This window comes from Lontra canadensis, unplaced genomic scaffold, assembly GCF_010015895.1.
Source record: "Lontra canadensis isolate GAN:19392208 unplaced genomic scaffold, GSC_riverotter_1.0 scaffold41, whole genome shotgun sequence".
NCBI lineage: Eukaryota > Metazoa > Chordata > Mammalia > Carnivora > Mustelidae > Lontra > Lontra canadensis.
In genome coordinates, this window is record NW_022631035.1 from 14,593,122 (window position 1) to 14,618,437 (window position 25,316).

Consider the following 25,316-nt stretch of genomic DNA (forward strand, 5'->3'; position numbering starts at 1 on the left):
AGCGGACACTGCTGTTGGGGCGTGCTCGTAGCCCAGGAGGTTGGCCTAGGGGGTGAAGAAAGCGTAGCAATGACAGCCGCCTAGAAATCCCAAGAAAGGGGCTTGGGCGGAAGCCACATATACATAAAATTGTGGGCTCCCTAATCTCTGGTCCTTTGCAAATACGACCTAGGCAACATTTCTCCGCAAGCCTCTGGCCACGCGGTCTCACAGAGCATGGCCACTTTTAGCTTCCGGAGCACCAGTTTAGAGTGATGATAACTTGACTGAACCCTAGTGGAGAGGGCTGGGATCGCTGCGGACAGTTCCGGCCTAGAGGCCAGGATTATGTAATTTTCCCAGCAGCCCCACCTTGCCTCCGCTGGGCGGGGGAGGAGGAGGTCTCGCGCGGTTCCCGAGGCCGCGGCCCGCCACCCCGCCCCCCTCCGCCGCGCGCAAGCGCGGACAGTCCGCACGCATTCTACGTAACGGATGGCGGAGACTACGTGAAGAGTGGCTCAGCGTGACTGAGCTACCTGGTCCGGCTGCGTCCTAGAGAGATCGGGGGCAGTAAAATCGCGGTGACCGCTTAGGTGGCAGCCGGTCCTAGAAGCGGCGGCTGCAGGAGCGCTGGGTCGGGTTCTAGCGCAGTTCAGGTACGAAACGGGCCATGACGCGTTAGTCGGTGGGGCCCAGCCAGGCCGAGCAGCGACTTTTAAGTTGCGTGGCCTAGCCAGGTCCCGTTTCCCACCTAGCCCCACTAAGTCAGGCCCGGGGTGACATGGATCCCGCCTTCTCACCTCTCCTGGCCTTCTTAAAAACAGAAAACAAACCTCGTCCACCCCAAGGCCCATTTTCTCTTGGTCTTCGGGGTTGGGGTGATTTTGACGTTTTTGAGAACTTGCCTGCAGAGCTACGGGCAAATGCCAGCTAGAAGGGCAAAGTTACAGGAAGCTACAGGGTGCAACAGGAAGAATGGAGTATAACCGTTAGGATGAATTGATTCTCCATGGTGGGAAAGACTAGAGCCCAGTGGCTTAACAGCAGCAACAACCTCTGGCTGGTTTTCTCTGAAGGTTTCTGACATAAGCCCGTTTGTATCCGAGGGGTGTAAGGAGACAGGGAAATGTCTACATGTTTTCCAAAAGTCTGGTAGTCTGGTAGTTGTCAGAAAGGCCTAATCTAAAATGACAAGGGGGACGCCTGGGTGGCTCAGTGTGTTAAGCGGCTGCCTTTGGCTCAGGTCAGGATCCCGGCATCCTGGGATCAAGTCCCACATTGGGCTCCTTGCTCAGCAGGGAGCTATCCCTCTGCCTCTGCCTGCCTGTGCGCTCGCTCTCTCTCTGACAAATAAATCTTTAAAAAAATAATAAAATGACAACAAGGGATGATTTCCCCCACTTATTCCTCTTCAGATTTTTAAGTACAGACCCAGTTACCCAGAGACCACCCAGTGAGCTAGGGAGATAACTAAACCAGACCTGTTAGTGCTTGTGTTCCCTGCCCCAGGACTCTCAGGACTGGGAGGCCTGGCAGGGAGTTGTGCCTTTGAAAAATGAGATGACAGGTGCAGCAGAGAGACTTCTCAGAAGGAAGGCCAAGATATAAGTGGCTTGGATAACTTTAACCCAAATAACCTTGAAGAAGCCGTGTTACAGTGCTGAGTTAGCTTAGAAATGTTTCTACGATGTGAACATTCTAACTGGAAGTTATGATTTGAAATGATGACTTTTTGGCAGTTATTCAATTGTCTGTGCCAATGTTAATCTTTATTTACTTCTATTTGAAAAAGCATAAGATTGAGATCTGGACAGGGAAGCAAGAGTTAAGTTTTTTAAATCTTAAAGGGTGTTCATAGGCACAGGGCTTGAAGGAAGTAAGGAGAAATAATATTTATTGAATGCTTTCTGTATGCCGGGCACATATCTCCTGTAATACCAGCCACAGCCTTATGAGGCAAATAGTGAATAGGTATGTGGGGAACAGGGAATTGTAAGTAATTAGTACAAGATCATATGGCTCGTAAATGGTACTGCTGATGTTTTAAACCAAATGTAAACTCAACCAAAGTATGTGCTCTTTTTCATATTTCTTCCACTTTTGACTATAATAAAAGATTATTAAAGGAACTAGAGATATTTGGAGACATATCACAAACCTCTTTAAGGTTACTGTTAACCTGGTGCTAACCTCCACGACCAGATATTGGAAAGGATATGCCGTTGGCCTGTCCTTTATGGCATTTCTCACATTATTTGTACCTTTCAAATTTTATTAATTTCATTCAATTTTAAGTATATTTCTTTCTTTCATTTTTAGATTTATTTACTTATTTGAGAGAGAGCGAGAGCATGAGCACGGGGCGGGGCAGGGGGAGAAGCAGACTCCCCACTGAGCAGGGAGCCCAGTCCCTGGGACCATGACCTGAGCAGAAGGCAGACACTTAACCAACTGAGCCACCCAGGTGCCCCTAATTTTAAGTATATTTCTTGATCAGCCATGGATTGCAAGGTATTGGGCAATAGCCTTTGATAGTGAACTGATTCCTTTAAGAGTCTACAGTATTGTAAATAGGAGATCAGAATGTTCACTATCCCAGAGCACCTTGAAAGAGTAGTGCTCACTCCCTTTACCACCCACTCACCTCACTCAACTCCCTGCATTCTGGCTTCCATCTTGACCACTTCCTTGCAGTTGCCAATAATGATTTTGTTACAAGTATTTGGAAGTTTCTGGTCCATATTTTGCTTGAACTTTCTGTAGCAATTGAAACTGAGTTCTTTTCCTTCTTAGAAATATGCTTCTCCTTTGACTTCTATAATACCACTTTGACGAGAGTCCCTTCTTTTTTTTTCTTTTTTTTTTTTGTGATGAGAACTTTTTAACATCTACTCTTTTTAAAAATTTTTTAAAAAATATTTTATTTATTTGACAGAGAGAGAGAGAGTACAAGCATACAGAGCAGCAGGCAGCGGGAGAGGGATAAGCATGCTCCCCACCAAGCAGAAACCCTGACACGGGGCTCCATCCCAGGACCCTGGGCTCATGACCTGAGCCAAAGGCAGACCCTTAACTGACTGAGCCACCCAGGTGCCCCTCTTTTTTTTTTTTTTTCTAACCATTCCTTCTTAGTTTCCCATTCCAGTTCTTCCCATTATGCCCAACTCTTAGCTGTTATGATTTGTTTCAAGAGTTTTGGTGTTTGTTTTTTAACCTAATTCTTAATACTCTCTGGGGATCTCATCTATTCTGGCATCATCTCTGTTTCCATCTTAGTTAGGCTTCTGTCCTGAACTCCAGACTTCTGTTTCAAACTGCTTCCTTTTCTCCCTCTGTAAATAGGTAATAATTCCTTTTTATAGGGAGTTTGTGAAAATCAAGAGGTAAATGTTAATCATCTAACATACTACCTGAAAACACTCCAAATTTTTCAACAGGTACTAAATTTAATTTATCCCCCCCCACAATTTTCCTCCTTTGTTCTTTATCTCAAAGATGACTTTGTTTAGTTACGAATCAAGCCAAAACTTAGAATCACCCAGATCTTCCTTTTTCACATTCCTATATCCAGTCACTTTATGCTGACCAGTATAATTCTTAGTATCTGTCAACTTGTTTTGCTGTTCATCCCCAATAGCATTGCCAGTTCAGTCTTGTTTTATCTCTTATCTAACTATCTCAGCCACTTTTATTTTTCCTGCCTCAGGTACATTCCACCTGAAGCCCAGTTCACCTTACATAAGAGCTACCAGGGTTACTTTGCAAATCTGAAAGTGCCATTCTCCTACCTAAATTCTAAGTTGATTCTAAGCACCCAAACTTCTTCGTGTGGTATTTAAGTAAGGATCACATGATCTGGCTCTTGCTTGCCTTCCTAGCCTAATTTCCCTGATTTGGGTCTATAAACCCAGTGCTCCATTTTACCAGACTTCTAAGATACCAGGGCTCTGTGCAATAGCTATCCCATAGGCTGTAGCACTTCTTCTTGAGCACAGGAACCATGCTTTTATTTTTTATTTTTAAAGATTTCATTTGGGGCGCCTGGGTGGCTCAGTGGGTTAAGCCTCTGCCTTCGGCTCAGGTCATGATATCATGTGTCCTGGATCTAGCCGCACATCGGGCTCTCTGCTCAGTGGGGAGCCTGTTTCCCCTCTCTCTCTGCCTCCCTGTCTGCCTACTTGTGATCTTTCTATCTGTCAAATAAATAAATAAAAATCTTAAAAAAGGAAAAAAAAAGATTTTATTTATGTGGGTGAGAGAGAGCGAGAGAGTGTGCACGTGCGCATAAGCAGGGGGAGTGCCAGGCAGAGGGGGAGGCAAGCTCCCCGCTGAGCAAGGAGCCAGATGTGGTACTCAATCCGAGGACTCTGGGATCATGACCTGAGCCAAAGGCAGATGCTTAACCAACTGAGTCACCCAGGTGTTCCTTATTTTTTTTAAAGAACTTTTTACAAAAACACATCATAGAAAAATTAAAAAGTAAAGGCAAAATGCCCATTATCTTACCATACAAAATAATTACTTATATGTAGATACACATCCTTCTAAACCTTTTCGTTTTTGTGTATTTGCTTCTAAAACAAGAGGGGTTCTTAATCCATTTGTAACAATTTTTAATGGACAAAAAATAAATTTGTTTTTTGTATGTACCCACAGTTTAACCCCACAGTTTCAAATTTTTTACTATCACAAGTAATACTTTCAGTAACACACCTTGAAGCTAAAGTATCATGCAAATTTACAATATTTTCCTTCTCTTGGCATAGTATTTGATGTGATGATGTGTTCAGTGAGGGTACATTTGATTAGATATAGTAGGATCATCTTATGGAAAGCAGCGAGAGCCAGAAGAGTTTATAATACTCTGTAGGAATTGGTTAGCCTTTCATGGTTATTGAATTCTTACGTAACAAAAGTTGTGTTTTAGAAAGGCAGTGTGTTTTTTTTGGGAAGAGAATTAGGGAATAGGGAGAGAATTGAGATGGGGTGACCATTTAGGATAACACTGATTCTTCAGCAGGTGTTGATAACTTGGATTGTCATGGTGGCTTTGGGAACCAAACAAGGAAACACAAGGATTTAATGTCTGATTAGATATGAAGGAGAAAAGGAAATGAGAAAGTAGATATCTTGCTCTTTTCCACAAGTAAGACTGGAAAAATGGGATTGATGTTAACGTAGAGAGAAATTTAGGTATCTGTTAATTTTGAGATGTTTGTAGTGCAGTGGTTAGCAGACTGTAGCCTGAAAGACAGACTGTCTTTGTATAGCGTATGAACTAAGAATGGTTTTTCCATTTTTAAAGAGTTGTTTTAAAAAAGAATGTGTAATGGAGAACAGTATGTTGTACACAAAGCCTAAAATATTTATTATTTGACCCCATTCAGAAAAGTGTGTAGAGCACAGAAATGGACATGTCCGTTACACAATTGGTGCTATAAGGCTGGTGTTCAGATGAGAGGGGAGGATTAGAAATACAGCCTAAATGGATTTGATGGTTTAACTCTAAGTACTCTTCAAACTCTAGATCACATGTACTCCCTTTTTTTTGGTAAAGTCTTAACTTGTTTGATATGATGATTTCATTGTCATCTATGTTTTCATATCATTTGGCACATTTTTGTCACAGATCTGATTTCATTATATTTGTTGGTTCGGAAACTTGTTTAGATCATGGAATACCTAGTGTTCTTTTCAGAAAGCTGTGAAATGCTGATGTATTTAATTCCATCATGTACACTAGGAACAATTTTGTTAGAAAAAAATTACTACTTTAAGTGATGTGAAATCACAGCACTGGCCTACAGTTGAGAAGCAGGTTGAGAAGTGGTTCACAGTAGGGATTCTGGGGGAATAACTGGGATCAAATCATAGCTCTGTGCCACTTGGTATCTGTATTACTTAGCATCTCTGTGCTTCATTTTACTTATCTGTGAATCGGAGATGTTAACGCTACTTTTCTCGGAGGGTTGTTATGAGGATTAAGTTAGTGGCTTCTTGTAAAGCCTTTAGGACAGGGCCTAGAACTTTTGTATCTTAAATGTTTGCTTTGATGATGATGATGTTCATATATCACACACAAAGTTGACCTAAGGATGAAAGGTTTTTTCTATTCACGAATGATTGCTAATAGATAAATAGTTGCATTTTGTTCTTATTTCATTATACTACTTCCCACTTTCTAAATGCTTAGGATTAATACATAGTGTTAATGGAAATCAACCTAAAGGAACATGTGGGTGGCTCAGTCGGTTAAGCATCTGCCTTCGGCTCCAGTCATGATCCCAGGATCCTGGGATCAAGTCCCACATCGGGCTCCTTGCTCCATGGGGAGCCTGCTTTTCTCTCTGCCTGTTTCTCCCCCTGCTTGTGCTCACGCTCACTCTCTCTCTCTGACAAATAAATAAAATCTTAAAAAAAAAAAATCCACAAAAAATAACAACAATAATTAAAAAAAAAGAAACCAAAGAAATTAAATGACTTGTCCAAGATTTCACAGATAACTAGTGACAGAGTCCAGACTAGAACCCAGTCCTCTTGCCCCTCACCTCATTGCTCTTTATATAATGCTATCTGAAATGAATTATATTAAATTTTTAAAAGCAGAAGGGTCACAGATTTATTTTTTAGCTATTTAGAAAATTTGATTGGTATGTATAGAAGAATGGCTGTCCATTTAGGGTTTTGGTTTATTTTTTTAACTCATTTTTAGGTGCAATGAAAGCCTTCCTTGCTTTGTGTGTTGTCCTTTTGGTGTTCGGGAGTGTCTCTGAAGCCAAGTTTGATGATTTTGAGGATGAAGAAGACATGGTAGAATATGATGATAATGACTTTGCTGAATTTGAGGATGTCACAGAAGATTCTGTTACTGAAAATCCTCAGCGGGTGATAACAACGGAAGATGATGAAGACGAGACCACTGTGGAGTTAGAAGGGCAGGATGAAAACCAAGAAGGAGATTTTGAAGATACAGATACCCAGGTGAGGTTCTTTTTCTTGATTTTGGGAAAGTGGAAGGATGGGAAGATTTGTAACTGGCACTTTCTCCAAACATTAAAAGTAACACCCAGATCTAAGGAGATTTTTACTGTCTGCTATCTTCATTTTTGTTCAGTAGGTGGAGTTCTTCTAGATATTTTGTGGTATGTTCCATCTTTTACATTGATAGAAGAATGAATTGTATTTTTCTTCTCTATGGAGACCCTGGTTGGAAGGGGTGGAGAATAGATCCTGTGTGTGGGTGGGAATTGTGTCAGTTCAAATACATGGAGAGTTACCATTTGTTACAAACATGGAATATTTCTGTGTTCTGTGCTGCTACTTACATGTTCTGTTTTCCTCTACAAATGTTGCCTACAAAAATGAGATGCAATTGCTGGGCACATTTGTAGGGGAAAACAGATTGTTCCTCCTTTTTGTAGGAGGGAGATACAGAGAGTGAGCCATATGATGATGAAGAATTCGAAGGTTATGAAGACAAACCAGATACTTCTTCTAGCAAAAATAAAGACCCAATAACAATTGTTGATGTAGGTATACCGGATTCTGAATTCCAGACTAACCAACAAGATATCTGGCTGTTATTAATCCCAGAAATATAATTAGTGACATGTAGCTGGTGTTGATGTAATAGTGAGAATTTGACATCAATTCTAAAGATAAAACTCCACACCTAGAGAAGCAACCCTTATGTTTTTTTTTCTAGTCTTCTAGTTATATTTATCAAGGAATGATGAAGAGACTAGAAACTGGGTTTATTTGGTTGGTAGGACTCAGAATCAAGTTAATAGAAAGGGCTTTCCAGCTTTTCATTCCATTTGATTGTCCTAACATTTCCTTAAAGAATCTTTCCAAAAGCTGACCAAAATGGGCGTATTTTTCAATGTATAACCATATTCAGTGACAGTTACCTAAATTATCCACTTCCCTTATTCCCCTTTATCCCATGAGTTAGACTCCATCCTTCAACCTTACCCAACATTAAGTGGAATGATTGTTCATCTTTAGGTGCCTGCACACCTCCAGAACAGTTGGGAGAGTTATTATCTAGAAATTTTGATGGTGACTGGTCTGCTCGCCTATATCATGAATTATATCATTGGGAAGAATAAAAACAGCCGTCTTGCTCAAGCCTGGTTTAATACTCATAGAGAGCTTTTGGAGAGCAACTTTACCTTAGTAGGTAAGTTAGGCTAATATAAGTCCAGCTGCATGCCTGATCACCACCTGGTAGGAACTGTTTATTCTCCTCAGTATAAGCATCTAACTGCTTTCATGCACTGCTGAAGAGGATGCTTTTTTTTTCCTCTCAGGAAGGATTCCGTTTTTATTAGGTCTCATGTACTGAATTAACTGCATCTATGAAGTAATTTCTAATTTTTCATTAATCAGTAATTGCCAGTTACAGTTATTGATTAACCTCTTCTGATTGGAATGAGATAATCAGTGCTATTAAAACAAGTTGATAGAAGTCTGCCTGGAAAAAAGGAATTTTGACATTTCAGGTAGCTTGATAAATGCTTTCATTTCATCATTTAGAAATTAGAAATCCTTGGGGCGCCTGGGTGGCTCATTGGGTTAAGCATCTGCCTTCGGCTCAGGTCATGATCTCAAGGTCCTGGGATCAAGCCCCACATCGGGCTCTCTGCTCACCGGGGAGCCTGCTTCCCCTCTCTCTCTGCCTACTTGTGATGTCTCTCTCTCTCTCTGTCAAATAAATAAATAAAATCTTAAAAAAAAAAAAAAAAAGAAATTAGAAATCCTTTAGAATTTCCTCACATTCTGGGAACTTTAGTTTTGGATCCACTGAAAAGGTATACACTGAAGGACCTTAGAGGAAGCCCTGTACTTGTGTAGTGTAGGGAGTAAGTGCCTCAGTTTGGCCTTTCACACTTTGTTTACTTTTAATAAGCAAGTATCTATCTCAGCTCTTCAGCTGACTGTTTCTGTGTTATGCTAGGTACTTTGCATACATTGTTTCTTATTTTTTTAAATTTATTTTAATAAACATACGTATTTTTATCCCCAGGGGTACAGGGTACATTTCACAGCACTCATCATAGCAAATACCCTCCCCAATGTCCATATCCCCACCACCCTCTCCCGTCCCCCCTCCCCCCAGCAACCCTCAGTCTGTTTTTTGAGATTGAGTCTTTCGATCCCATCTTCTTTCATTTTTTCTTTTCCTACTCCCCAAACCCCCCACATTGCATCTCCCACTTCCTGTGAATCGCCAGGTTTACACACTTCACAGCACTCACCATAGCACATACCCTCCCCAATGTCCATAACCCCACCCTCCCCCAACCTCCCTCCGCCATCAACCCTCAGTTTGTTTTGTGAGATGAAGAGTCACTTATGGTTTGTCTCCCTCCCAATCCCATCTTGTTTCATTTACTCTTCTCCTACCCCCGTAACCCCCCCATGTTGCATCTCCTCTCCCTCATATCAGGGAGATCATATGATAGTTGTCTTTCTCCGATTGACTTATTTTGCTAAGCATAATACCCTCTAGTTCCATCCACATTGTCACAAATGGCAAGATTTCATTTCTTTTGATGGCTGCATAGTATTCCATTGTATATATACACCACGTCTTCTTTATCCATTCATCTGTTGATGGACATCTAGATTCTTTCCATAGTTTGGCTATTGTGGACATTGCTGCTATAGACATTCAGGTGCACGTGACCCTTTAGAGCACCATGTTTGTATCTTTAGGATATATACCCAGTAGTGCAATTGCTGGGTCATAGGGTAGCTCTATTTTCAGGTTTTTGGGGAACCTCCATACTGTTTTCCAGAGTGGTTGCACCAGCTTGCATTCCCACCAACAGTGTAGGAGGGTTCCCCTCTCTCCACATCCTCGCCAGCATCTGTCATTTCTTGACTTGTTAATTTTAGCCATTCTGACTGGTGTGAGGTGGTATCTCATTGTGGTTTTGATTTGTATTTCCCTGATGCCGAGTGATGTGGAGCATTTTTTCATGTGTCTGTTGGCCATCTGGATGTCTTCTTTGCAGAAATGTCTGTTCATGTCCTCTTCCCATTTCTTGATTGGATTATTTGTTCTTTGGGTGTTGAGTTTGCTAAGCTCTTTATAGATTCTGGATACTAGCCCTTTATCTGATATGTCGTTTGCAAATATCTTCTCCCATTCTGTCAGTTGTCTTTTGGTTTTGTTAACGGTTTCCTTTGCTGTGCAAAAGCTTTTGATCTTGATAAAATCCCAATAGTTCATTTTTGCCCTTGCTTCTGTTGCCTTTGGCGATGTTCCTAGGAAGAAGTTGCTGCGGTTGAGGTCAAAGAGGTTGCTGCCTGTGTTCTCCTCAAGGATTTTGATGGATTCCTTTCTCACATTGAGGCCCTTCATCCATTTTGAGTCTATTTTCGTGTGTGGTGTAAGGAAATAGTCCAATTTCATTCTTCTGCATGTGGCTGTCCAATTTTCCCAGCACCATTTGTTGAAGATGCTGTCTTTTTTCCATTGGACATTCCTTCCTGCTTTGTCGAAGATTAGTTGACCATAGAGTTGAGGGTCTCTGGGCTCTGTATTCTGTTCCATTGATCTATGTGTCTGTTTTTGTGCCAGTACCATACTATCTTGAAGATGACAGCTTTGTAATAGAGCTTGAAGTCCGGGATTGTGATGCCACCAACTTTGGCTTTCATTTTCAATATTCCTTTGGCTATTCGAGGTCTTTTCTGGTTCCATATAAATTTTAGGATTATTTCTTCCATTTCTTTGAAAAAAATGGGGGGTTTTGATAGGGATTGCATTAACTGTGTAGATTGCTTTAGGTAGCATAGACATTTTCACAATATTTGTTCTTCCAATCCATGAGCATGGAACATTTTTCCATTTCTTTGTGTCTTCCTCAATTTCTTCCATGAGTACTTTATAGTTTTCTGAGTATAGATTCTTTGCCTCTTTGGTTAGGTTTATTCCTAGGTATCTTATGGTTTTGGATGCAATTGGAAATGGGATTGACTCCTTAATTTCTCTTTCTTCTGTCTTGTTGTTAGTGTAAAGAAATGCAAGTGATTTCTGTGCATTGACTTTATATCCTGACACTTTACTGAATTCCTATACAAGTTCTAGCAGTTTTGGAGTGGAGCCTTTTGGGTTTTCCACATATAGTATCATATCATCTGCAAAGAGTGATAGTTTGACTTCTTCTTTGCCGATTTGGATGCCTTTAATTTCTTTTTGTTGTCTGATTGCTGAGGCTAGGACTTCTAGTACTATGTGGAATAGCAGTGGTGATAATGGACATCCCTGCTGTGTTCCTGACCTTAACGGAAAAGCTGTCAGTTTTTCTCCATTGAGAATGATATTTGCAGTGGTTTTTTTCATAGATGGCTTTGATATTATTGAGGTATGTGCCCTCTATCCCTACACTTTGAAGAGTTTTAATCAGGAAGGGATGCTGCACTTTGTCAAATGCTTTTTCAGCATCTATTGAGAGTATCATATGGTTCTTGTTCTTTCTTTTATTAATGTATTGTATCACATTGATTGATTTGCGGATGTTGAACCAACCTTTCAGCCCTGGAATAAATTCCACTTGGTTGTGGTGAATAATCCTTTTGATGTACTGTTGGATCCTATTGGCCAGTATTTTGGTGAGAATTTTCGCATCTGTGTTCATCAAGGATATTGGTCTGTAGTTCTCTTTTTTGATGGGATCCTTGTTTGGTTTTGGGATCAAGGTGATGCTGGTCTCATAAAATGAGTTTGGAAGTTTTCCTTCCATTTCTATTTTTTGGAACAGTTTCAGGAGAATAGGAATTAATTCTTCTTTAAATGTTTGGTAGAATTCCCCTGGGAAGCCGTCTGGCCCTGGACTTTTGTTTGTTTGGAGATTTTTGATGACTGTTTCAGTCTCCTTACTGGTTATGGGTCTGTTCAGGTTTTCTATTTCTTCCTGGTTCAGTTGTGGTAGTTTATATGTCTCTAGAAATGTATCCATTTTTTCCAGATTGTCAAATTTATTGGTGTAGAGTTACTCATAGTATGTTCTTATAAGTGTTTGTATTTCTTTGGTGTTGGTTGTGATCTCTCCTCTTTCATTCATGATTTTATTTGGGTCCTTTCTCTTTTCTTTTTGATAAGTCTGGCCAGGGGTTTGTCAGTCTTATTAATTCTTTCAAAGAACCAGCTCCTAGTTTTGTTGATTTGTTCTATTGTTTTTTTAGTTTCTATTTCATTGATTTCTGCTCTGATCTTTATGATCTCTCTTCTCCTGCTGGGTTTAGGCTTTCTTTGTTGTTCTTTCTCCAGCTCTTTTAGGTGTAGGGTTAGGTTGTGTATTTGAGACCTTTCTTGTTGTTTCTTGAGAAAGGCTTGTACTGCTGTATATTTTCTTCTCAGGACTGCCTTTGTTGTGCCCACAGATTTTGAACTCGTGTTTTCATTATCATTTGTTTCCATGAATTTTTTCAATTCTTTTTTAATTTCCTGGTTGATCTATTCATTTTTTAGAAGGATGCTGTTTAGTCTCCATGTATTTGGGTTCTTTCCAAATTTCCTCTTGTGATTGAGTTCTAGCTTCAGAGCATTGTGGTCTGAAAATATGCAGGGAGTGATCCCAGTCTTTTGATACCGGTTGAGACCTGATTTATGACCCAGGATGTGGTCTATTTTGGAGAATGTTCCATGTGCACTAGAGAAGAATATGTATTCTGTTATTTTGGGATGAAATGTTCTGAATATATCTGTGATGTCCATTGGTCCAGGGTGTCATTTAAGGCCTTTATTTCCTTGTTGATCTTTTGCTTAGATGATCTGTCCATTTCAGTGAGGGGAGTGTTAAAGTCCCCTACTATTATTGTATTGTTGTCAATGTATTTCTTTGATTTTGTTATTAATTGGTTTATATAGTTGGCTGCTCCCATGTTAGGGGCATAGATATTTAAAATTGTTAGGTCTTCTCGTTGGACATACCCTTTGAGTATGATATAGTGTCCTTCCTTATCTCTTATGATAGTCTTTGGCTTAAAATCTAATTGATCTGATATAAGGATTGCCACCCCAGCTTTCTTCTGATGTCCATTAGCATGGTACATTGTTTTCCACCCCCTCACTTTAAATCTGGAGGTGTCTTCAGGTCTAAAATGAGTTTCTTGTAGGCAGCATATTGATGAGTTTGTTTTTTTATCCATTCTGAAACCCTGTGTTTTTTGATTGGGGCATTTAGCCCATTAACATTCAGGGTAACTATTGAGAGATATGAATTTAGTGCCATTGTATTGCCTGTAAGGTGACTGTTACTGTATATTGTCTCTGTTTCTTTCTGATCTTCTACTTTTAGGTTCTCTCTTTGTTTAGAGAACCCGTTTCAATATTTCCTGTAGAGCTGGTTTGGTGTTTGCAAAGTCTTTCAGTTTTTGTTTGTCCTGGAAGCTTTTTATCTCTCCTTCTATTTTCAATGATAGCCTAGCTGGATATAGTATTCTTGGCTGCATGTTTTTCTCGTTTAGTGCTCTGAATATATCATGCCAGCTCTTTCTGGCCTGCCAGGTCTCTGTGGATAAGTCTGCTGCCAATCTAATGTTTTTACCCTTGTATTTTACAGACTTTTTTTCCCCCAGGCTGCTTTCAGGATTTTCTCTTTGTCGCTAAGACTTGTAAATTTTACTATCAGGTGACAGGGTGTGGACCTATTTTTATTGATTTTGAGGGGCGTTCTTTGCATCTCCTGGATTTTGATGTTTGTTCCCTTTGCCATATTAGGGAAATTCTCTACAATAATTCTCTCCAATATACCTTCTGCTCCCCTCTCTTTTTCTTCTTCTTCTGGAATCCCAATTATTTTAATGTTGTGTCGTCTTATGGTGTCACTTATCTCTCGAATTCTCTCCTCCTGGTCCAGTATTTGTTTGTCTCTCTTTTGCTCAGCTTCTTTCTTCACTGTCATTTGGTCTTCTATGTCACTAATTCTTTCTTCTGCCTCATTTACCCTAGCAGTAAGAGCTTCCATTTTTGATTGCACCTCATTAATAGCTTTTTTGATTTCAACTTGGTTAGATTTTAGTTCTTTTATTTCTCCAGAAAGGGCTTTTATCTCCCCGGAGAGGGTTTCTCTAATATATTCTATGCCTTTTTCGAGCCCGGCTAGAACCTTGAGAATCGTCATTCTGAACTCTAGATCTGTCATATTACCAATGTCTGTATTGATTAGGTCCCCAGCCTTCGGTATTGCCTCTTGTTCTTTTTCTTGTGGTGAGTTTTTCCGCCTTGTCATTTTGTCCAGATAAGATTTGCTTTCTTCTCCTCTGGAATTCCGCTGTTCTCCTTGGTAGGTCAAGTTGGTCTTGGCTGGGTTTCTTGTTGATCTTCTGGGGTAGGGGCCTGTTGTAGTGATTCTCAATTGTCTTTGCCAGAGGCGGAATCGCACCGCCCTTACTAGGGGCCGGGCTGAGTAATTGCTCTGGTTCGCTTTCGGGAGCTTTTGTTCCCTGAGCGCTTTCCGTAGAGTTCTAGAGGACGGGAATGAAGATGGCGGCCTCCCAGTCTCCGGCCTGGAGGCACGGAGAGCTCAGGGTTCAGCTCCTCAGTGTGCCCTCAGAGAAGAGCGCCCAATCGTTCCCGTCTCCTTGGCCTCTGGTCGCACTTGGGAGAAAAGTGCTCAGTCACTCCGTCTCCCTGGCCTCCGGCTGTGCTCTGAGCTCACCCAGCGTGTGCCCGGTTCAAGGTAACCCCTCGCTGAGAGCTCACTCCTCGGCTTTGTCGCTATAGCCGGCTTCCCTGCTCTAATACCTGCGAGCTCTGCGATACTCAGACACGCCCGGTCCTTCTGTGATGGCGCGGGACCTGGGGTTACGCTGACCCCGCGTGGGCTCCCCCCCCCGCCCCATTTAGCCTCTGGAGCGATGTCCTTCTGTGGAGCAGACTTTTAAAAGTCCTGATTTTGTGCTCCGTTGCTCCGCCGCTTGCCGGGAGCCGGCCCCTCCCCCCGCGGATTCACTTCTCCACAGGTCCTACCTTTCAGAAAGTGATCAATTTTCTGTTTCTAGAATTGTTGCTCTTCTTCTCTTTGATTTCCCGTTGGAGTTGCAGGTGTTGCACTGGTTAGATAAGCTATCTAGCTGATCTCCTGCTACCTGATGTCGTCTCAGCCTGCTACTTCTCTGCCATCTTGACTCCTCCCCCATTGTTTCTTATTTGATCTTTGCAACAATACTCTCAGTTGGATATGTTTCTATTTTCTTAAGGAGGTACTAAAGTCCAGAAGTATTAAAATTTGTCTAAGCTATTAAATTGCAACCATAATATTATAACCTAGTCTGCCTGCTTTTAGTGTCCATGCTTGCTCTCTCCACTGTACCAAAGTATTTCAGGGTCCTTTTTGACTTGGAAATTAGGGCAAAAAATGAACAGCCTTTAATGCCTTCCACTACCCCTTATGTTTTCATTTGGTGTATTGGTCTGCTTTACCTTGTGTCATTGAACAATTTCTTTTATACACTTAATGAATTAAATGAAGGAAGAAATGATTGGTTCTCAATCTAAAATACAACTCTTAATAGCACTATTACCATGTTGCTGTTGGGAAACTAAACTTGGTTAAAGTTAATCCATAGGAGACACAGGAGGGAGCGTTGAATAGTTCTTATTAATGGTATTTTTTAATTCACTGCATAGGAGTTTTGTTTTGTCTAACGTTTGATAGAGACATTTAAACTGACTTTGCTCCATTTTGTATCTACTTTTGAGAAATTTATATTCCAAACTAATCATCATTAACAAGTAATACTAGTAGAGTCCGTGATTATTTTTTTTAAGATTACATTTTTCAATAACCTCTACAGCCAATGTGGGGCTTTAACACACAGTCGAGTTCAAGAGTCCCATGCTCTACTAACTCAACTAGCCAGGCACTCCTAGAGTCCATAGTTTCTTGATGGAGACAAAGAGTATTAAAAGGAATGATGACCATCTATTATATGTCCAAAGAAGAGTTCTGTAAGATAGTAAAGCCCCCACATTTTCAGCAGATCAAATTAAGTGGTTTTACCTCCAGGGGATGATGGAACTAACAAAGAAGCCACAAGCACAGGAAAGCTGAACCAGGAGAATGAGCATATCTATAACCTGTGGTGTTCTGGTCGAGTGTGCTGTGAAGGGATGCTTATCCAGCTGAGAGTAAGTATGGAATTTCTGGTACAATGTGTATCTTCCTTAATTGTTTTCCAGTGTGATTCCAAATCCAAATTCACTGTCTCATCTTTTCTTTTTTAGCTAAATATAAAAATCATCTTTCTACTAATTGGCAAATGTAGATTATATTTCTTAAAATATTCGATTCTCCCTTCACGGTCTTTTCTAGTAAAAAAAGTTGCAACTATTCTTTTGTTTTTTCAGTTCCTCAAGAGACAAGACTTACTGAATGTCCTGGCCCGGATGATGAGACCAGTGAGTGATCAAGTGGTATGTATTCTACCTGCTGGTTTTCTCTGCGCAGATTAAATTCTTAACTTCTTAGAGCTTATTCCATTCCTGGATGGATTCTGTTTGAATTTGAAGCAACTTGGGTCCCTTGTCGAAAATGGACCCTTTTCTGTTTAGTGGCTTATCTTCTACTTAGTGTACCAACCATGGAGAGTAGAGAACGTGTGTTTTTCTGTAGGGAAGGAGATAATACTCTATCACTAGGTAAATTCGCTGAATCAGCCTGGATGATGGAGGGGAAAATAGTTGTCACAGTTTGCTCTCACATCTTACTCTGTGCCTCATGAATGCTTTTATCTTTGACAATAAGGTGGGTTTCTTAAATATTTTTTGCTTCAAATAATACATCTTGGGCTTGAATGAGTTCAAATCATGATCTGGGGACCTTATTGTTTTGTATATCTTCTTCCATTTATTTAAATCAACATGTTAATCTGCAAATTGTATCCTTTGCCAGAAATGCCAAATCCCCCCCGCCCTTCATTCATTCAACAAATAATTGTGCTGGCTCCCACTGCTATGAGAAACCAAAATATACTGAAAAATACAGTTTCTTTTATATAAACTAGAAGAAAAGAGATGTCTGCATATATGTCAAAATACAAAGTAGTATTTGGTTAACAAATACTATATTAGTAATATAATTAGATACTTAGAAATGTCATTAGATCAAAACTCATGTTATTATTTTAAAGATCTCATTTTTAGTTGCAAATCTATATCTTTTACTTAATTTTTCTAATATGGCCACTGATGGTTGGTTTAATCCACTAATTTTTAAAGCCTCATCAGTTAAGAGTCCTGTCATTCTTTCTCCTACTAGATACAGTCTTATTAGGTAGGAAACAAGGAGATTTTGATGCCTCTTCAGCTATCCTTTTGTGGAAATTACTCTTTAGAGTGTTGTTTTAATCATTTTCAGTTCTTTCTTGAAGTAGATTTAGTATCTTTTCTTGAGTCAGCCATTGTTTTATCTCTTATTTTTTCTGCAAAGATAAACAGCCTCAACAAACATGATTCTCTGTATTTTTAGTCCTTTTTCTGGGTTTTGTTTAGGTGTTTTGTGTAATTTCTGCTCAGTGATGAAAGAGCAGAAAACCTTTCCTTTTAGAGCTGCCATCTTTCTAGGTCTTTGTTATATTTCCCTACTTTAACATTTCCCTCTATATACTGGTCATTTTTGACCCAGACATTTTAAGATCTAGTTAGGATGACAAATAGTGCTATGTTTTATCATACCAGACTCTTGAGGTTTGTAATTTTATCTCCCTGGTCCAGTGCGGTATATTAAAAACTGTTTATCTGTGGTGTTTTCCAACATGAAGAGCCAGTTCTCTGGTTGTCCAGATACCAGCTGTGTGTCCAACAATTCAGTTCAATTCACATCTGACTTGGAGTTAGGGCCAGACTGCACAGGTTAAAGTCTCAGTTCCATAAGACTGCTCACACTTCAGACGCCACCTGCAAATCCCAGGCAAGTCCTGTACTTCTGAGATTACTTGGCTATAAATCAAGAGTTCCCATGGCCCTTCTTTGGGGTCCAGTAGTTTGTTAGAATGGCTCCTAGAACTCAGGAAAACATTTTTATTGACAGGGTACAATTCAGGAATAGCCAAATGGAAGAGAGGCAAGTTATGGGAGTGGGGGTGGTATGCAGAGGGCTTCCAGGCCCTCTCTGGATACACTGCCCTCCCAGCAAGTCCAAATGTTCAGCAACTTGAATTTTGAGAGCTTGGGGTCCTCTTTTTAAGGTCATTCAGGTTGTTGACAGAAGTCAGCTCCCCATGGTTTTAAGTCCCCATTTTCTTACTATTGCCAACTGGAAACTATTCAGCTCCTAGAGACCATTCTGAAATCTTTGCCACATGGTCTCCATCCCCCACCCACCCCCATAAGCCCTTTCCCAGTTCAACTCTTTTCTTCAACTAGGGCACAGACCCTTTTGAGGGCTCACTTGATTAGGTCATTCCTAGATTAAAGTCCCTTTTGACTAACTCAGTGTCATCTGCTCAGCAGCCTTCTGCCACATGCCACAACATAATCACAGGAGTGATAGCCACCATACTCACAGGTTCCCCTCACATTCAAGGGGAGGATGTAGACACCAGGGGGTGGGACTCTCGGGGGTCATCATAGGACTCTGCCTATCACAGAACCTAATAGGTAAGTTTTGTTGTTGTTGTTTTTAAAGCAAATAAAAGTAACCATGAATGATGAAGACATGGATACCTATGTATTTGCTGTTGGCACTCGGAAAGCCTTGGTGCGACTACAGAAGGAGATGCAGGATCTGGTATGTCTCATTGTTTCAACTCAAATACATGTAGAACTGTTCCTCCTTATTTCGTAGGCATTCAGCTCTAAAGCATAGGGTAATTAATTATATCATTTGACTTGTTAAGCACCACTTTGAAATAGGTCAGCACATATTATCTTGAGGAAAAAAAGTTTGTGCATAATAAAATACCATGTCTTACCTTCAATTACTTCTTCCTCTAGAGTGAGTTTTGTAGTGACAAACCTAAGTCTGGAGCAAAGTATGGACTGCCAGATTCCTTGGCCATCCTGTCAGAGATGGGAGAAGTCACAGAGGGAATGATGGATACAAAGGTAAATGCAAGAGAAGACCTACACTGGCAGACCATAGCAATTATAGGCGCTCCCTCTAAAAGTCACACTGCATGGCGTTCTTCATTTTATGACATTGCTCCATTCCTTTCCCACACAAACATTAAAATACCTTCTTTAAGCAATAGATTAACTTGTCAAAAGAGACAGTTTGATTAGTCAAGTACTTCTCTTTGAATCGAGAGCAGTTTATTCCTAGGATTGCTAATGGCTTTCAAGTTTTTCTAAAAGGACTACAGCATTGATCCTTATCACTGTGTCATTTAGTCCATTTTTTCCTAGCTTCAATTAGTGTAGAAGAGGAGAAATGTATAGAGAACCATTTTTTTCTGTTGGTTATAGAATGGTAACAGCCAGCATATCTTAGCATCACAAAAGTACAGAGTAGCTCAAAGACAGTTCTAATGTAAGTTCAAGGTGATGTGTTTATGAAGAGTCCCCTGAAATTATTTTAGGTTTTATCTTCATGCATTCATTCTTGTTTAGAACATTATTTTGAGATATAATTTCAGCTGCTCAATAAGAAGAAATTTGATCATTGCTGTGACTAAAGGTGTTAGTTCCATCGTAGAGAGATCCCTTATCTTATTTAAATTTCATTTTTTAAAAGCTTTAACCTTAATGCTGTTGTGAAAAATCAAGGAGGATTAAGGAGTGAATATCATTATGAAAAAAGGGAAATGCATCAAACCCTACTTTAAAATTTTTTTTTTTCTTTATTTCAGATGGTTCACTTTCTTACACACTATGCTGACAAGATTGAATCCGTTCATTTTTCAGACCAGTTCTCTGGTCCAAAAATTATGCAAGAGTACGTATGAGATAAAAAATATTGAAATTAACTGTCCCCACTAGCTTTCTGTGTTGAAACACCTGCAAGGTGCTTCTGCAATTTTTCTTACCAAATGAGTGAGGGAAGTTGATGACAGGCTTTCTAAGCTTTCCTTCGCTTTGACTGCATGTGTCATGAAGGTAACTGAAAACTTACGGGGGACAAAGAGATAAGCCCCCCAGTTTGCAGTGTGTCACCACATGGATGTACCAGCCACTCAGTGAGATAGATGAGACTCTTACAGGTTGGCAGATACTAAAGAAAATGCAATTGCTAATCTCTTTGTCCTTTGTAGTCAAAGTTTTTTTTTTCCCCCTTTTTAATTTATGATACAAATCTGTGATTTTGCTTTATGTTTGACTGCACATCTCTGCATTTTATTTCATGGCCTTTTTGGCTTCCTTCTTTGAATAGTTGGGTGATTATATTCTTTTCTAGTATATTATCAGATGCTCTCAATGTGCAGAGTTTCTGGCTTTAGAGTAATATTATTTGAGTATTCATATTCAGAGCTTAAATTTGTTGCTTGAAATCACATCCTATCTCAGGAGCGCGTACTTATAAGTTTACCCTTGGTGTAGAATTGGTTCTGACCTAAATTTTCAGTTAAGGGTCTCTCTCACATAATCTGTGGAGTTAAATACAGTTAAAAGCCAATCTGGATTTTAGTTGTATGTCATAATTATTCAGGACCTTATTCCTGTGGATAGTGTTGCATCTTCCTTGCTTAATAACAACACTGCGGGCAAAGTATCACATCGTGACACATTCATGAAGCCTTTAATGTGTGAGGGGAGGAGGGAGGGGCTGAAAGTTAAAGATTACAAAGGAATCTTTGGTGAGTCAGAACTAAATTATATATGCTATAGTAGATCATTTCTAAATTTATTCGGAGCCTGACTCAAAAATAAAGATGCTTCATTATAGGGAGATAGAGGAGTTGGAAATAAAATATAAAAATCCTTCAAAATAAACAAAAATTTTTTAAAAATACAGTCATCATACTTAAATATAGGCTCATTCAGGCTCCCCAGGTGAGAGGAATATATCCTGCCTGGAGAACAGCATTGGAGGTGTTCAGATATAGGATAAAGATCACTTGGGAATGCATCCATCAGATAAGACAAGTGGACCAGGGACCTGTAAAGCTCCTTCAGGCTCTGAGATTATATGTAACTGGGGATGCCAAGCCAAATACTGTGCTGATTATCTGTAGGAATCTGTTCATCTAAATGAATTGGGTGATAGACGTGAATGGGAAGTATCTCTCTTATGTTCCTTTTAAATAGCCTTTCTTTTATGACAGGGAAGGTCAGCCTTTAAAGCTACCTGACACTAAGAGGACACTATTGTTTACATTTAATGGTAAGTGTTCTGTAGTCTTGCCTGAGTTCTTCATTTCCTGTGAGAGGATCTTAAGGACAATATTGTTCCTTTATGACAGCCATAAAAAGCTACATTAAAACGCACCCCATGCCTGCCAGCTTGTTGGTTTGGGGGGTTCTTCAATAAGAGATCCTTCTATTTATTTTAATTTCTATTTTCTGCTGCTTTTTAGCTGCCTAAGACACTTGGAGAAAGGAGTCTATTAATACCCAAAAAAAGGAGTGGGGGGGATTAGTTAATTAATTAATTTAAAAAAAGAGTTGGGTGACCCAGAAGGATTAATGCTGCCATTAACTCAATAGGAAAATGGCTTTGTTTTCCAGTGCCTGGCTCAGGTAACACTTACCCAAAGGATATGGAGGCTTTGCTACCCTTGATGAACATGGTGATTTATTCTATCGATAAAGCCAAAAAGTTCCGACTCAACAGAGAAGTAAGACCCACAGCCTGTATTTTAAGTTGGCACCTTTTATTGTTGTTTTCCCACTGGGGGAGTCAGAGAGCAATGATTTCAGCGATTTTATGTTTGCTAGTTGACCTCAAAGTGCTAAATGGGAATAGTTTTATAAAAGAATACTAAATGGGACTTGATTCTGTTTGATTGAAATGGATTTCTTACAAATCGTCTTGTTTCTTGGGGAAAAGGGCAAACAGAAAGCAGATAAAAACCGAGCTCGAGTAGAAGAAAACTTCTTGAAGCTGACACATGTGCAGAGACAGGAAGCTGCTCAGTCTCGGCGCGAGGAGAAGAAAAGAGCAGAGAAGGAGCGAATCATGAATGAGGAGGATCCTGAGAAACAGCGCAGGCTGGAGGTAAGACCCGACGTTTCTTACCCTGCTTAATGGTAAAACTAGGGTTTAGAAGGGCGCCTTCTAATTACGGTAACCATAATTACTTCTAATTATGCATCATTGATTGTAAAGGTAATTCTGTGTAGGAATGTACACAGGCTTAAAAGTTTAGCATTTTCTCTGCACTTGGGGCATTATTACTTAGTTGATAGCACTATTAAGAACAATAAATAATCCGTCTTCCTCAAACCAGGTTAGATGGAGTCTATGATCCTGGAGAATGATATAAATTATCCTTTCCCCAGCACAATCCCATTTTGAAAGTTCCACTCTCATCTTTCAAGGCAAACACTTAACTGAAAGAAATTAGGAATTTCGATAGAAACCAGCACATGTGCCCTGTGGTCCAATGCATCTTGTTTTATAAAATGTTTAATTTGACTATAGAATTAGAGAATCCTAATATTTTTTGTTTATATTTATGCACTAAAGTATTATGCTCAGGTTTAATGTCTACGCTTATAAGAAGAGATGCACCATTAATAGCCTAAACAAACAAAATCTTAAGCTTTTCTGAACTGAAGTACACATCCTTGGCAGATACATGTAAATGTTATGATGAAAGTTGGGTTAGTGTTTCCTGGGTATAGGAAAAATCAGAATAACAAAATTGCTTAAATGTAGTGTTTAGTTTCTTTCTAAGTTGAGGTTTTAGTTACCGTTACTTCACTTTAAGCTAATTTTCATTAACCAGCGTAGATATTAGCAGTTTTTATAACTGTCTTTTGGAAAGTTATCGACTTTAGACTAGGTTTTTGAATAATATAGGCAGTGTTCTAGTTTTGTTTTTTTCTATGTGTGCTTAGAGCTTAGTTTGGATTCCCTTTCTTTCTCTAGGAAGCTGCCTTGAGACGTGAGCAAAAGAAATTAGAGAAGAAGCAAATGAAAATGAAACAAATCAAAGTGAAAGCCATGTAGAATCATCATAGAGACCAGAGTCCTGATGCTACCTATAAGCTCTGAATTCATGGGAAACATAAAAAATACCAGTCCATTTCTCATCTTAAAGGCCAAACACTCCCAAGTGACTAAGAAATCCTTATTTCATCACCTATTCTGGTTTTGGTTCAGAGTTTTACAGAGGTTATAGATGCAATGGAAGGACTCTGTTTCAGTAATTCTCTTCCAGATAACCAAATTATTTTGATTACTTTATAAAAGGAATGATATATGAATCTGTGTGGTTTTAAAATACTTTTAAAATTATAACATGAATCATCAGTGCTTTTAGTGCTTTGATGTTTGAAGAAATATCATGAAATTTATAGATACATAATTAGATTGTTGCTCTTTGTTTAAACTGGGTAGTTGCAAGGCTGTAAAGACTGACTCTAAACCAAGATTCCACAAATAACTATTGGAATTGCACAATACACATTGCTTGGTGTTTTCTTCTGTGTGTACATTAACCTTGTAAAACAGTAAAATTTAGAACACTATATGTGGTATTGAAATTTCAGGGACTCAAAACATAATGTAGTTCAGTGTATGTTTTGTAGGTGGGAGGTGCTGATGACAGTGTTAATAGGGTTTAGGATATTTACACGTACATGGAAAATTCTAAGGATAGGTAGTACAGGAGCACAGTTTTTTTCCTGAGCTGATACCATGAGCTAATGACAATGTGAATGCTGTATTTAAGTGGTTGTTTGTTTTCCTTGAGTAACAAATGCATGAAAAATTAACTGCTTCACCTAGATCAGATCAGTGGTCTGTGTGAAGTTACACATGTTGTTCCTTCTTGGTTGTTGCAAACTATTGGATGTGTTCATAGAGAAGCTCTGTTCTCTGTGTTATGGCCGTGTCCCTTTGCTTTTCCTTCTGCTTTTATTTCTTCCACAGTTGAGGCTAGGTATATTGTTTCAAAGAAATAGCCATGAATATGCATAAATACACTTTTAAAAATGAGCTTTCCTAAACTATTGAGAGTTCTCTCTGCCTCTTGAGGAAGGAACTCTTGGGGGAGAGACCCATCTATCTGCACGAGCATTTAGCTTGTTCAGATCTCTGCATTTTATAAATGCTTCCTACTTAAGAAAGCATTTTTTAAGTCACTGCTTGTACCAGGTAATTTTTGCTGGGGATGGGAAAAGGTTGGGTTTTTTGGTGGGAGAGGGGTGGGTGGATATTTTTTTGTTGATGCTTTATGTGCAGGTGTGTTCTGAGGCAATAACAAGTTGCTGTGAAAGCAGTATGTGCTGCTGCCTTTGTAACTGCATGGAAACTTTTCACATGGATTTTTCTCTAAGTTAATGCAGAAATGTGTAAACTGGGAGTTGCAAATGTAATATTTTTTTTAACAGTTCATGAAATTAAGTTATTAAAATAACAAAATAACATAAGATTTAATTACTTTAGTGCTATACTATATAATTCTAGAATTAGCCTTGTTTTATGAAGTTTAAAATACATTTTAGAAATCAAAGTTGATATGCTTAGCTATCTTTTGATTATTAAAAGCTTTCTTAAAGTCCCACACATTTGGACCATGGCAGCTAATTTTGTAATTTAAGCATTCATATGAACTACCTATGGACATATATTAAACTAATTGACAAAAATCTCAGAGTGCCGCCTTTACTTTCCTGGGGTTGCCCTTCAAGAGTATAAGCCCAAAGGAACGTTCTTTCTGTTCAAAAGAAGTCAGCGCTGAAATGCTTTTCCTTCAAAGGAGTTGACCTTGATAATAATCCTTTAATTTGCTACCAGTTATTTTCAGAATGTTTTGTATTTTTAGAGGTTTATATATTATTAACGGGCTCCTCCCCAAAGTCTGCCTCCTTAGTTAAGACACCATTATCTCTCCCGTGAATGAGAGGAGAATATTGTTGACTGTCACACATTGGAAAACCACCAAGCCCTCCTTTTCTGCATTGCATGGGCCCTTAGTAAGGACAAAACAGGCACTGGACTGGAAGATAAAGACCTGGCTGTAGTGCCAGCAAAGTCAATACTAAGCCCTTGACTTTGGGCAAGTCACTAAACGCTTTGACTCTCTGTTCTGTTCTTCCTACAAAGTAAGGATAGTAACTGTTTTCTTCCTACCTCACAGGTAGGTTAGCACGAAGAGATATATAATATGTGTGAAATTCTTTCATAAACTACAGTACTTTAAACATGTGAGGTATCATCTGGAACTGTTCTCCAAGTGGTGCATTTTTGCTTTATTCTCTTTTGTTTTCCTTT

The 25,316-nt window shown here is 39.5% G+C and overlaps 1 protein-coding gene across 1 annotated transcript; it reads left to right on the forward strand.

Moving 5' to 3' along the window:
• The first annotated feature begins 441 nt into the window (after positions 1-441).
• CCDC47 (coiled-coil domain containing 47) lies at positions 442-24,691 on the forward strand. The gene is made up of 13 exons (XM_032870862.1): positions 442-635; positions 6,692-6,960; positions 7,401-7,508; positions 7,987-8,161; positions 16,005-16,126; positions 16,346-16,411; positions 18,624-18,725; positions 18,932-19,042; positions 19,786-19,871; positions 21,199-21,257; positions 21,602-21,711; positions 21,924-22,091; positions 22,968-24,691. Exons 2-13 carry the CDS (start codon positions 6,697-6,699, stop codon positions 23,046-23,048), a joined length of 1,452 nt encoding a protein of 483 aa, XP_032726753.1. The 5' UTR covers positions 442-635; positions 6,692-6,696; the 3' UTR covers positions 23,049-24,691.
• The last annotated feature ends 625 nt before the right edge of the window (positions 24,692-25,316 follow it).

Bases quoted from the DNA above. Each gene is read 5' to 3' on its own strand.
- CCDC47 (XM_032870862.1), top strand. From the start codon at position 6,697: ATGAAAGCCTTCCTTGCTTTGTGTGTTGTCCTTTTGGTGTTCGGGAGT. The intron at 6,961-7,400 runs GTGAGGTTCTTT...TCCTTTTTGTAG, and splicing joins TTGAAGATACAGATACCCAG to GAGGGAGATACAGAGAGTGA. The intron at 16,412-18,623 runs GTATGTATTCTA...TTGTTTTTAAAG, and splicing joins GACCAGTGAGTGATCAAGTG to CAAATAAAAGTAACCATGAA.